Genomic DNA, 14,814 nt, shown 5'->3' on the forward strand with positions numbered 1-14,814 from the left:
GTATTACACATTGGAAGATAACACAAGGGTGTTGTGCTGAGATGGTCATTTTTAATGAAGCTGCTGGGGCAGGACTGCCCAGAAATCACTCCTATTCTCTCTTCTTTCCCCCATTTACTCATCAGAGGGCTCAAGGGGGTTACTTTTTGAAAGGAGGGGGGTCAGGAGTGGGGAATTTTGATAAGAATTAGAGGGGTGGCAAATTTGTTGCCCTCCTTAAGGTTTGCTATCTATGCATTTGCTGTTTTGTGAAACTAGAAGAGATTCGGCAGGAACAAGCCTCTGAAGATTCTTCATGGTTTAGCAGGGGGTGCTCTGCTGCTATTTGTAACCAGAATCTTTTTTTTTAAGTTTTAGTCCACCTGGGGTGTCCGTGGCATTGGAATCTGGCTGTGTCAGGGCCTGAACTGGGGTGTGGGGTTCCAATGCAGGAGGCATCTGAGAGTGGCTGTGAGGGCTTTTGCCCTCTGGTCCTTGTGTCTCCAGGGAAGAGCAGCTGAAGCCAGTTGGACCAGTGGAATTGGAAGGGCCCAATTCAGGCCAAAAGAGGCAGGGTGACTTTAGTTCCATGGCAGTGCAGCAAAACAGCTGATTGTTGGCTGCCAAGGAGAGCAACAGTATATTCAGGACTTGTATACAAAATATCTACGATATGTATATATTTTTCTTTACAAAAGAGCTCTCAGATACCTTCGCTGTTAAAACATACTCAATTTTCCTAACAGCTTATGCAGGCAAGGGATATCTTTCATTGAGCTTTATGTTTTATGAAAAAGTGCTAATGCTTTGTGCAGTAAACTTAAATAAAGTGCTACAGTGCTAATATTATGACTGGAACCGGCCCTTATTTTATAATGCCTTCCGTTGTAGACAGATTTAACTCATTGTGCCCAATGGGACCCGTTTCGCCTTGCTGTCGGCTTGTTCAGGGGTCTAATCATAGGCTACAACATCTGTCAATTATAACTGCAGCAGCTTAGAATGGCCACGGCAGCTTGCTCTGAGATAAGCTTGCTGCTCTTGCTGTGCTTCAATCAGCAGATGACCAAACTGCCTTTTCCTCTGTCCTCCTTCACAAAAGCTGTGAGGCAAGGCAGCTAGGTACACAGAGGGAAGGTGGCTAGATATAGGGGAGAATAGGCATGCAGAAGGGAGATGCTGGACTTAAGGGGGCATAGAGAGACAGAGGAGTGATACTGGACACAGGGGGAGGGGATAGGGACATAGAATGATGATGATAATGAAGGCAGGGAGATGGGCACAGGGAAAATACTAGAAAGGAAAAGTATAGGAGACAGAGTACTGAGTGCTTCAGGAACATAAGTGTGTGGGATATGCAGTTGTTCAAGATTCTTTAGAGAATCTTTCCATTTCTCCCACTCTTGTCACATTTCTGGTGGCAATGGAACATCCCACTGATTTAGTACTTTGAGAAAGCTTTCTTGATAGGGATCTCCCTTGAATGGTTACTGGAGCCATGAACCCCAGTGGGTTGTACAGACTATTAACACCTCTGTGAGATGCTAAAAATGGGGAAAATACATGCACAGAGATGGAAGATGGATCGTGAGCATGGGGAAAAAAAATGTCAAATGATCAGGAGATCCTGGCGAGTGAGTTAAGAGAAGGCAGATGGAAACCAGAGCCTGAAACCAATGTGATTTGAAGAATAAAATAACCAGACAACAAAAGGAAGAAAAAATAATTTTATTGTAATTAGAATATATCATATTTTAAATATGTATCCTGCCAGAGCTGGTGTTAGACATAACTGGAGACCACAAAGTCTACTACCAGGGCTTTAGCTTCCAGCAGGTTTAGGGCTCTCTGGCCAGAGGGCTGTTGCCCTGTTTTCACTCCCCTAACACTATTCCTGCCATGTGTGATTGAAGTATTCTGTTAGTATGTTTTTTCTATGTAGCATTCTGTATTAATTTAGCTTGTTCAGTTTTCTTGACAGTGGAGGGGATATCTGTGAGGGGAGAGAGGAGTTTTGTTGATCCTTGTTCTTTAATATTTGTGATTTATAAAATGACAATTGTACTACAGAATATTGTTTCCTTTTATACTTTAATAAAATGATTTCAATATAAAATCATAATTATTCAAGGCTTGTGTGGATGGGATCTGACAGTTTGCAGGGATGGGACGAGGACTGCGCTCACGAGGACAGGGTGGGAATGGGGACTAAGCTCACATGGGATGGTGCAGGAATGGGGTGGGGATATGGACAGAGCTCGCAGGGATGGAGACAAAGTTTGTCCCCATGTCATTGTCTATTTTAAATGCAGATGTTCCTGTTTCTGAATGGGGAAATACCCTTATAGGCATATCAGGGCCTATTCTGCTTGGTACACTGACAGTAGCACGCAGGACATTGTCGCGCCGACAATTCTGCTCCATCAAATGTGCGCAGCAACAAGTGTGCGCATGAATAGAGTGGGATTTTGGGGGGCATAATTGTAAGTGTAGTGGGTGGGTTTGCGGCAATCGAGCATTTCGGCATCCCCCTGAAAGAGAGCGGAATTGTAGTGGGGAGAGGTTCCCCCCCATTCCCACCCCTCTCAGAGCGGAAGAGCAGAAACGGGAAGGCTTCGGGAGGAGAGCGTGAGTTTTAAGTGTAGTTGGGGGGAGTGTTTCACCCCCACACACACCCACCCTCAGTGGGAGCACGAGTGTGTATGTGGAGATTCCCCCCAAATCCTCCCTGAGAGCGCAAATGGTAAGGCATAGGGGACAGTGCGCATTTGTCTTGCACGCAAATGTTGGGGCGGAATTGTTGGCACGCCAATGTCCTGTGTGCATTTGACAGAATTGTCAGTGCGCCAATGTCCTGTGCGCATTTGACGGGTCACCATTCTGTTTTAGGTGGTGGTCTGACACCAGTGGGCAGAAATGACAAAAGTAATTTACAAAATAAAAGAAAATCCCCTAAATTGTTTTGCATATAGTGTTGTAGCAATCCTTCTTGGGATACTCCATCTGAATCTGTAGCTTTCAAGAAAGCCACTGCTGCTATGGCTTTTTCAGAAACAACCGAGAAGATGCAGATTTCTCTGTAACAGGTAGTACTGAGTGCTTCAGGAACATAAGTGTGTGGGATATGCAGTTGTTCAAGATTCTTTAGAGAATCTTTCCATTTCTCCCACTCTTGTCACATTTCTGGTGGCAATGGAACATCCCACTGATTTAGTACTTTGAGAAAGCTTTCTTGATAGGGATCTCCCTTGAATGGTTATTGGAGCCATGAACCCCAGTGGGTTGTACAGACTATTAACACCTCTGTATGCGTATAGTTTTTCTTGGATGGACACTTGAAACGTCTCAATGCAGACCATTTGGGGTGTCTTCTCTTAGATCTAGATCTTTTAAATCCTTGGTATGATTCTCTACAGGAAATGCTGCCATTACTTCTGAACTGTTAGAGGCAATTTTATAAAGTCTATGATTGTCCTCTGCCAACATTGCTTATTCTCTTTTTAGCAAATCAATTGCCTCTCCAGCCATAGGCAAGGACTTCAAGTCATCATCTATGTAAAAGTCTTTTTTCAATAAAGTGTCTGGCATCTGTGCCATATTCTTTTTCTCCTTCTTGGGATGCTCTTCTAAGCCCATATGTTGCCGCTGCAGGTGATGGACTATTGCCAAAGACATGAACTTTCATTCTGTATTCCACAATCTCTTGATTGAGGTCCTGGTTGCGATTCCACAGGAATCTTAAGTAGTTTCTGTAGTCTGGATGCACCAGAAAGAAGAACATTTGCTGGATATCTGATGTTTTGGTGATAGGTTCTTTTCTGAAGTGAATCAGGACTTCTAGTAAGCTACGTCAGACCCAGAAAGCAGCACATTCTTGAGCATGACTCCTTGGAATTGAGTACTGGAGTCAAACACAATCCTGATCTGTCCTGGCTTTTGTGGGTGATGCTTGCCGAAGATAGGTAAATACCAGCATTCTTCGTTATCTTTCAGTGGTGGAACTGGTTCTGCATGGTCATTATCCAGCATGTTCTGCATGAATATTATGAAGTGCTGTTTTATCTCTGGTTTTTTTCATAGAGTCTTCTGCAGTGAAGTGAGTCGAGATAGAGCTTGCTTCCTTTTGTTGGGAAATCATGTTCTGAGTGTCCGAAAGAGTAGGGGAGCTACCCAACTATTGGACTCATCTCCGGAGAATTTGTGGTTCATGATTTTTAGGAATTCTCTATCCTTGACTGTCATCACTCTTGGTGACTTGGAATACTGTATCTCCCAGATGGTCTTCTAAATATGATGATGTTCTGATATATGATTGAGCCAGGTTCTTTCCAGCTGTAAACCTCTTTTACTTGCAGATGGTTCTGATAAGGCTTGAACAAGGTAGTGTGTCCATTGGCCAGGATATACATCTTGTACACATCTACATTTGGACTCCTTAGCCTGTTAAGACAGATGTCACCTACCATCACCCATCCCAGAGTGAGTCTGTAGGCATATGGAGCATCAGCTGGATCTGCTGTTGATCCAAGAACTCTGACCAGGGCTGGTACATCTCTTGCTAGTAAGAGTAGGATCTTGGCCTTTGAATCCTCTGGTTGCAGATGTTCTGCTATTGATTGTAAATGAGGGTGTTGTTGTGAAACCTCATGTGTGGAAATTTGATTGCACTCAGTTAGACTTGGCATATCTTTTTTGATGCTACCATCCATCGCTTCTATTATGTAATCACTTGCTTTTCTCCCCATCTTCCCTTGTTAAGGCTTCTAAGCATGTATGGACATCAACGTGATGACATCACACACCTGTGTGATGTCATCGGTCGACATCCACATTTGCTCAGAGGTCCTGTAGACGCGTCCCCAAGTTTAGTGTGCCACTTTGGAAAAAGGTTGTGACACACTGCTCTAGGGTATACTTCTCATGGCGCAATCCTGATATCATTTAAGGTGCCTTCCTCTGGACCACTTCAAGTCTTCTTACATCCTTAGCAAGATATGACCTCCAGAACTGTGCACAATATTCCAAGTAGAGCCTCACCAATGACTTGTCCATGCATATTTATTTATTTATTTAGATTAATATCCCATCCTCGCCAAAGAGCTCAGAACAGGTTACAGTTTACCTTCACAGTATTATTTATAGGGTTTATATACAGTGTGTTGCAATATATCTTCATATAGGATTACTTAACTGATGCTGGTGGAGGGTTGAGGGAGTGTCTAGGCAAAAAGGTAGGTTTTTGCAGCTTTTCTAAAGTTAAGTCCTTTAAGGGCTCTGATATGAGGAGGTAGGCTGTTCCAGAGGTTTGGTAAGAACTAGGAATAGGATTGTTTTCAGGCTGTCTGGAGTTGGAAGGAGTGTCTTGATGGTGTATATAAGGAGTGTAGCTTTCTCTTTGGGGTATAGAGAGGAAGTTTGTTTGAGAAGTATTTGGGTGTCATGTTGTAGAGGGATTTATATGCCAACACTAGGCTTTTGAAAATGCAGCATTTGGTTACGGGTAGCCAGCGGGTCGATATCGGTGTTGGAGAGACTGGATCATGGGCTTGTAGGTTTTTCAGTAGTCTTATTGTTGCATTTTGAACTTGCTGTAGTCATTGTTTTTTGCTTAAGACTGTTGAGTAAAGCATTGCAGTAATCCAGGCGTTTGAGGACAAAGGGCATAGAGTAGTTGGGTGAAGTCTTGTTCCGTGAAGTAGTTTCTTATCTTTTGAAGCTGGCAGAGGTAGTAGAAGGATGAAGAGACTACTTGTGAGATGTGTTTGGAGAGTGATAGTTTGAGTCAAGAGTAATTCCTAGGCTCCGTACTTTGTCTTTTGCCATCAAGGTAGTTGATTCTCAGGTTAGGGAAGGTGTAAGAACATTTTTCTTTCCTAATCCATAGTAGTTCAGTCTTAGAGGTGTTCAGTTGAAGTTTGTTCGAGGTCATCCAATGTTTAATTTCAGATAAGCAGTTGTGCAGGGTTGTGGTCTGGTTGTCGCGATTGCTCCTATTGGTAGGTATAGTTGAATATCATCAGCGAAGGAGTGGATTTTGATTTGGTATTTTTGGGTTATGTCAAGTACTGGTTTGATTGATGTAGAGATTGAAAAGAAGAGGGGATATTAGGGCCTCCTATGGTACTCCAAATTTGATTTTTTCAGTTTGGATAGATTAGTGCCATGTAGTACTCTTTGGGATCTTTGGCTCAGAAAGCATTGGAACCAGTGTAATGCTGTATCACAGATACCGAATTCAGGTCAAGTAAGACAAGTAGGAAGTCTTTCCCCTTATCCAGCAGTTGTCTATGATGTTGAGTAAGACAGTTTCAGTGCTGTGATGTTTCTGAAGCCTGACTGGAATGTGAAAAGGGTCTCCCGTTTGTCAGTGAATGTTTGTAGCTGGGTTAGTGCTGCCTTTTCCAGTATCTCAGATATGTAGGGCAGATTGGCGACAGGCCTAAAGTTGGTTGGTGTGTTTGGGTCGAGGGATGTTTTTTTTTTTAGGAATAGCCTTATGATTGCTGATTTCCAACTTTCAGGCACTTGTCCTGTTTGTAGCAAGGTGTTGAGTGGAAGGATAGAGTTTGTAAAGGAGATGCGATGGGCAGTGGTCCAAGATGGAGTTTGAGAGCTGGATTGTGTTTACAATCACACCTTAGCATATATGGCACCTTAGGATTTTTACTCCCCAAGTGGATTTTAGTTTACTAAAGAAAGGCAGTATATTAAATTCATGACTCTTACTCCTTACATTTCAAAACATCTTTTTAGTTTGTTACGTAATCTTTTGAGCAGTTGACAGAAAACCTTTCAACTCTGTCTGCATTTTACTAAGGCATCTGTGCTGCTTTGGCCTTTATTGCAGCCTCTGTCAAATATCCTGTTTAATAGTATTCTTCAAAGGTATCTTATTCTGATCACAGTAAATATTTTCATGCTTCAGTTCTTTCTCCTTCGTGTAAGTGGTATTCATTACTACCTGCATAACCATCAATTTGCTCATCTAGCGAGCATGGGCCTGGCAGAGAGAATATCTGAGAGTCACCCAGTTTAGATAAAGCCAGCATTGAGTTCATGAGAGAAAAAGTGTTACCTTTTTATTCCCTAGGAAAATATTCTATTCCACTCCAGCTTTTCAGTCCATCCTCTCTTTAGACATTCCAGAATGTAGAAAGCAACAAAGTACTTGTAATCAAGCATAATAAACTAAACTTGGTTCAATATAAAAAAAAAAATCAATAAAAACACCACTGTAGTCTTTGCATTGTATTTTGGCGGACTCCTAATTGAATGGACTGGTGAGTAATAATAAATAGTGTCAGGCATTGTTCATCACTTAATTAAAAGATAGGACCAAAATGGGAAAATATTTGAGTACATCTGCTTTGTTAGAAATTCTCAAACTACTAAAAAAACTGCAAATTCGAATGGATACTCTCTCATTAGATTGTAAGCTCTTTTGAGAAGGGACCGTCTATTGAATGTTAAATGTACAGTGCTGCGAACACCTTTCAGCGTTATATAAGTGATAAATAGTTTTAGTAGGTTGATCGTGAATATCTCATCTACTTTGCAGGAAATGGCACCTTTTTAGTGGCCTGGAATGTGAGACTTAAGAACAGTCATATGATATCAGACCAAAGGTTCATTGAGCCCAGCATTTGTTTACAAGCAGTGGCTAATTCAGGTCACAAATACCTTGAGGATCCCAAAAAAGTAGCAAGATCCCACACGAGGGAACAAAGATGGGACTTGATACACTGCCTTTCTGTGGTTGCAAGCGAAGCAGTTTACATATTATATATGGGTACTTATTTTGTATCTGGGGCAACAGAGGATTAAAACCCTAAAGATATAAGCAGTGACTTTTAATAATAGTTTATGGATTTTTCCTTCAGAAATGTGTCCAAATCTTTTTTTAAACCCACATAAGACTACTGCTCCTGTTGGTTTTAACTGTACTACTTAGTAACTTCAGACTTTGTAATTTTTGAAAGAGTAAAACTATCAATTCACATTTAACCGTTGCACTTTACTCAGGATTTTATAGGCCTACTAGTGTTTAAGCCCGTAACATTAACGGGTGCTAGTAGAGCCTCCTTCCCTCACATGTGCCCTATTTTCAGCCCCAGCTCCAAACCCATTTTTACGCCCCTCCCTCCCACCACGGTCCAACAGCACCTCTTCCCTGCGCCCCCGGTCAGCAGCACCTCTTTCCTGCTCCCCCAGTCAGTAGCACCTCTTCCCTGCTTCCCTGGTCAGCAGCACCTCTTTCCTGCTCTCCCGGTTCCTCTTCCCTGCTTCCCCAGTCAGCAGCATCTCTTCCCTGCTCCCCCGATCCCTGCTTCACCAGTCAGCAGCACATCTTCCCTGCTCCCCCGGTCAGCAGTAACTCTTCCATGCTCCCCTGGTCAGCAGGACCTCTTCCCTGCTCCCCCGGTCAGCAGCACCTCTTCCATGCTCCCCTGGTCCCTTTTCCCTGATCCTCCGCTCAGCAGCACATCTTCCCTGCTCCCCCGGTCTCTCTTCCCTGCTCCCCTGGTCAGCAGAAACTTTTCACAAATCTCTCGGCTGTAGCAGCGGCCGCAGCACTCTACACACGCTGCTTCACGGCCTTCAACTGCCCTGATTTGATTTGCCGCATATCTGATGATGTCATCAGGGACGCGGTGGAGCAATCAGGGCAGTTGAAGGCAGCGAAGCAGCGTGTGTAGAGTGCTGCGGCCGCTGCTACAGGCGAGAGGTTTGTGGGGACCGCGTGAAGGGGGGCGGCAAGGGAGTAAGGGTAGCGGTCAGACCGCGTGAAGGGGTTCGTGTGGGCCGGGAGGGATGGGGCGACGACGACACGGAAACCGACTCCTCCTGGGGTCCGCGGGAAGGGAAGGACTTGGGTGGCAAAGGACTTGGGTCTCGGGCGGCGGGGTCAGTTTTTTGGTTTGGGGGGGGGAGGAGGCGGTCTTTGTACCCCAGTCCCGGCTTGTGGAGGCGATCGTTGGCTGGCTGGGAGAAGGCTTGTGGAGGCAATCGTCAGCGTGTGAAGAAACTTCCATATTGTGAGGTGGCTGTGACGTGAACCCGCGCATGCACACTCGTGTTTTCCGCGACGGGATCAGGGAACACGTTTTTTTAATGGCGCATGCGCGGCCTATCATTTTATTATATTAGATATCATATCTTTCCTCAGCTATCTCTTCTCCAAACTGAAGAGCCCCAGCCTCTGTAGCTTTTCTTCATGTGAGAGTCATTCCACCTCAGTTATTTGGGTTGCCCTTCTTTGTACCCTTTTCTAATGTCTCTATATTTTTTAGATGCAGTGACAGCTATATAGAATGGTGCTTTTAATCCTATTTGCTGCATTCCAGGTCCCATGAGAGCTAAGGATGTGAATCCTCACACAGTCTATCCAGTTCTGAGCAAGCTGCTGTTCTTCCTTCCAGAAAGATACAAGGAGAAGCTGAACTGTGGGATTGAGTTTTGCACTGAGGTAAGGTGAACACCCCCCCACCCCCCCCCCCACCGAGTGTGCAGCTGGGGCTTAGCTTCTTAGTACTTAACCAGACTACAGGAAATGCCATAATAAAGCAGGCATATCTCTAAAATTATGTATTATGCATCTATGCATGTTTAATATGTCTCTTTATTGTGAGAGACTGAATTTTGAGAGTAGTTCATATTTCACTTTTACTGGTAATATGTTTTTGGTTTTTTTTAATAAAGCATACTTCTAAGTTTGAGCACTAGACTGTGGTAGAACAAACATGAGAATAATTTCAAATATCTTTGCCTCTTGAAATCAGTTTAGTAGAATAATATGATTTATATTTATATATATCTAAAGAGCAACGCTATATCTCATAATAAGCCATCGATGACATAAGGAACAGAGAGAATAGGTCAGTCTGTTTGCTGATCATTAAATATTATTGTTGACACTAAAATGAATATGTAGCCAGAGTTACGGTATGAGGCTTAGTGTGTTTAATGATAAGTGACTACCCACACACAGATTTAGGAAAAGAAACGTCAGTAGTTGCCTCCTGTAGCCTAAACACAGATGGCTGTTTGCAGTGTTTACATACTCCAAGGTAAAACATCCATGTTAATTCCCCTAAAATGCAAACATCGGGAAAGCAGTGCACACTCCATTTTAAAGATGATCATAAAATATTCAAGGATAAATTTATCAGAGTTTACTGCAAAAATGGTTTCTTCCCTGCCATTTTTGTCGAGGAAGACTCTAGTTTGCTTTCATTTGATATAACCTAAAGCGGCTTGCACTGAGGTAAAACTGGAAAATAAAATCCTTTTCTTTTTTTTTTTAATAAAATCTCCTCACAGTCTCCATAGTAAAACACTTTTGGGCTGAGCCTTGCTTGCTGTGTCAGCAGTCATAGGGAAGTTAAAATTATCTCTTTGGTATATCAGTATGATGTCTGTTGAAAGCTCTGGCAAGTATCAACCCAGCAGTGTTCTGATTTTTCTGAGTCTGGTAATGGTGGGAGCAATAGCTAGCCAAAGAAAATTTTTAGAATCCGGGTTCATGAGCCGGCTCGCTGGCTCAGTGCAGTTCTTTCCTTTGCTGCTGTAACTGCTATGATCAGGCCTCAGACCAGCCCCAGTTGGGCTGAAAATTTTGCTGAGTGGGAGGCTGTGCTATGGTGAAGAAGAGTGTGGGACTTTGGCTGGAATAAAGAATGTGGGGCTCTGCTGGGAATGTGGGGAGTACTAGGCTGCAGTGAGAGAGTTGTGGCGTAGGGATAAGGTATGGAACTGTGATGGGAGGTAGTTTGGGGAATTCTTGTCTGTGGTTGGAGAGTTTTGAAGTTTTGGGGGAGAAAACATAGGTAATTAGGACAGCTGATAAGTATTTACAAAATGTTAGTTTGAAATAAAAAACCAAAACAAAACCCCAATGCAAAAACAGTGATATACTTTGGAGTTTTTTGAAGCTACTTAAAAGTACATGCATTCATGCCATCCTGCGTACTTTTATGCCTGACCTAATTTTATAGAAACTATTTAATTGCCACATAAACATTAAAAGGGCTTTAAAATTACCTCCCATATGATTGGTCTATAAATTTTGAACATCATCTGACAGATCTCTGTATTTCATGTTCTATAAAAATATTTCTTGCCTCTTCATTGTTGTTGTACGCACTATGTGGCTCGTTTTCAAAAAAGAGAGATCCAAAAACGGCTTAAACTGGCACTTCGACGTTTTAATTGCCAAAATGTCCAAGTGTCGATTTAGGCTTTTTGGCCACCATGTGTCCAGAGTTCAAGGAGGAGTGTTGGAGGCATGTAATGGGTAAGATTTGGGCATGCTTAGTGCTTTGACGTCTTAGCAGCAATAAATATTTCCCAAGACATCCAGGATGCCATTTAGACATCCCGAGCGAGACCTGTTTTAAAAGCGATTAAGTCATGATCCCCCCATACTCTCCCAGTGGTCAATGACTCCCTCCCACCCCCCAAAGATGTGAAAGAAACAGTATGCACCTATCTCTATAACAGCAGGACTTAGTCTAGGAAATCCTAGTGGAGCAGCAAACAGGTGTCTGGAGTAACCTGGTGGGCGGTGTAGTGAACCATAGAGAGGGTGACCCAAGTTCTTAGCTCATCCTACCCACTACATTTATGGTGGAAGGTGTGATCCCACAAAAAAAATCCCAAAACACCCCCCAAACCACCTGTATTGCCATATAGATGACATCTGCAGTCATAAGAGCTATTGCGGTGGTAGAAAGATGGGTATAATAGGTTTTGGGGGACTCACCATACACTATAAGGGGGTTCTGGTGAGGTGTACATCTGGCACCCTTTAGGTCAGGGGTCTCAAAGTCCCTCCTTGAGGGCCGCAATCCAGTCGGGTTTTCAGGATTTCCTCAATGAATATGCATGAGATCTATGTGCATGCAGTGCTTTCAATGCATATTCATTGGGGAAATCCTGAAAACCCGACTGGATTGCGGCCCTCAAGGAGGGACTTTGAGATCCCTGCTTTAGGTGTAGTTCATAGCAGTGCCCCTTAAGTTGCCCCACATCTCTGTTGGCATGTCTCTGAAGCCAGTATAGTATAGGTGATGACCCCCTTCCATATCCAAATTGCTTGGTTCTGGACGTTTTGAACTTGGATGTTTTTCTTTTCAAAAATGGCCAAAATAGTTGGATGTTCTAAGGGCCAAAACGTCTAGCTAGGTGACTTTTGGGGAAAAGAAAGTTAGATGTCTAGCGGTTTCAAAAATGGACATTTTTGCCTCCCAGTTTTTAGTTACATTTCTCAAGACTTCCAAATCGGACTTAGACGCAGTATCGAAAATGGCCCTCCACATTACTTTAGTAATTTGTTTATTATCATAAAAGTGTACAAATGGTATATACTCATTAAAAATCATTGTGAAAACAACTTTAAAAATTCAGTATGAAATAAGAGAAACTCACTTCAATATTATATCCATCTTTTTAAAAATTAAAGTTAAAAATGCATAAACCAAGTTGATGTATCCTTGTGTGATGCTGTGGGCCATTGAAGCAGCAACACATAAGTCACCAAAATTCTGCTCTCCTGAGTGTTTTTGTATGTTCTATAGCACAATACATTGTATTCTTTTAAAAGCAGATGTAATGAAATGGATCATTACTGCTTCTACGACATATCCCATTGCTTTATTCATAAATGCCACAGATATGTCCAGACTTTAGACTTTGTAGCAACCTAATTGTCCACTGCTGAAACACTTCACTTTACTATAATAATTTTAACTATCCTAAACGTTTTATTGAGTATATCCAAAAAAGTCACATGTAAAATCTTACAAGGCATACAATTGAAAGGCCAAATTCATTTATCCTTACTGTGGTTATGCGTTATATCCTTGTCAGTTTTCCATAATACCTAAAGTTTCATATATTAATATTTTAATATCTCATAGCTCTAAATCAGCTGTGCCCTGCTTCCAAACCTTTCAAAGACAGGAATCTGCAATTGTTTGGGTTTTTTTTCATTTGGGGGATGGATACGTTTGGTAGTTAATTTACCAAGGGCTCCTTTTACAAAGCCGCGGTAGGGGTTTTTACTGCGGGCTGGCAAGGTAAATACTCCAATACTCATAGAAATTCTGTGAGCATCGGAACATCTACCTTGTCAGCCCCCGGTATAAAAGCCAGCAAAAATCGCATCTGAATTTTGAGATGTTGTAATTGGTAACTACTGCTCTTCAGCATTCTTCCTCTGAATCTGTCCTGTTAGGTCCTGAATTTTTCAGTGAAAAATATTATGACCATGGTTGGGTTTTTTATTTAATTTTAAAAATGGGTTATATTTTTAGAACTTCAAGAATTCCTTCTGTTCTTTTCATTTTAGTTAATATGCATATTTCTGGATGTTTCTCTGTGGTGGCAAGGCATTATTATAATTATGATTTGTATAGCACATTTCAGGTTTATGCAGTGCTGTACAGAAAGACACTTAGTGGAAGTCCCTTCACAGTAGTCAAGATACACAGACAGTCTACTCAGTGAAAAACAAGAGATTTCAAGCTAAGAGAGCAAGGCAGCAAAACCATGACTGAGAAGCTTTAATACCGGTGAGATTAAACTGAGACGAGGCATTTTTTACTAGAATATCATCAGATAAGTGATTAGGGTCTGAAAATATTTCAAGAAGAACTCCAATTATCTAAGTTATTACCGTTCAGCCTTATCTTATGAGGAATATCAGTCCCCATTCTGTCTAAGACAGAGATGCAGTCTCCAGCTTAGAACCAATTTTGATAAATCTGTTGAATGTGAATTGGGATTCAGCCTCAAATACATGAATGTTCAGGTTGGATTTGGATCTGGTTAAAAAAAAAGGAGTATGATAATAATAATAATAATAATTTTATTTCTTATATACCGCTGTACCGTGAAGTTCTAAGCGGTTTACAGTAGAAACAGAAGAAATGCAATAAGTAAGATTAATTAAGATGAAGAGAGAGTACTTAGAGTTCCCTGACTGTCCCAAAGGTTCACATTCTTGCTAAAGTACTTGAGAAAAATAAATTAGTTAGGTTATAAACATAGAGTAGAAGAAGGTAGGAAAACAGTTCATAGGAAAATTAATTTTGAATACATTATACATTATATATTGTTCAAGGCGGAATACAAATTATAGGAGATTTGGACATTACCAAAAGAATTGCGTAATAAAGATTATCTAGATAAATTACATAACAGTGATTCATGTACATTACATGGTGTGGTAGAGGATTCAATTATGAAAATTACATATCAGGGAATCAAGTGATAAGAGAATATAGTGGCGAATATCAGTATATACGGTTTACAGATTGGAAGTTACCTAATAATGTCATAAGAAGTTTATTGGATAGTGTGGAAAATGTTTATATAGGAATCAGAGTATGTATGATAGGAAAGGTTCTAAGAATTGATTAATGTGTTATTCTATAGAGGGAGAGCTTGTGCATAAAGGGAGGATATTAGTTGGTAATGACGTGTTTTCTGAATAGAAATGTTTTGATTTCTTTTCGAAATACTTTGATGTCTGTTGTATTGATTATTAGTTTGGTGATTGTGGGGTCAATTTTTGCTGCCTGTGTCGCTAGAAGGCTGTCGTATAGTTTCTTAAGACGGGTTCCATTATTAGGTGGGAAGGTGAATAGGTTTTGAGTTCTTCTTGATCTGGATGAGAGGTAGCGGTTTAGGCGGTTGTTTAGGTAACAGGGGGCAGTTCCATGGGTTATCTTAAACAGCAGACAATAGAACTTGAATTGAGTTCTTGCTTTTATCGGAAGCCAGTGAGAGTCTATATAGGCGGGAGTGATGTGGTCAAATTTGCTGAGACAGTAG

At 41.7% G+C, this 14,814-nt stretch overlaps 1 protein-coding gene across 5 annotated transcripts in view; it reads left to right on the top strand.

The window, feature by feature from the left end:
- SLC5A6 (solute carrier family 5 member 6) overlaps positions 1-14,814 on the top strand; it is a 268,897-nt gene that overhangs the window by 171,944 nt on the left and 82,139 nt on the right. For all 5 annotated transcript variants that reach the window (XM_033936346.1, XM_033936350.1, XM_033936349.1 and 2 more), the window contains one exon: positions 9,324-9,445. In XM_033936346.1, the coding sequence (XP_033792237.1) occupies positions 9,324-9,445 (122 nt within the window). The remainder of the gene's footprint in view (positions 1-9,323; positions 9,446-14,814) is intronic.

This window comes from Geotrypetes seraphini, chromosome 3 (genome assembly GCF_902459505.1).
Source record: "Geotrypetes seraphini chromosome 3, aGeoSer1.1, whole genome shotgun sequence".
NCBI lineage: Eukaryota > Metazoa > Chordata > Amphibia > Gymnophiona > Dermophiidae > Geotrypetes > Geotrypetes seraphini.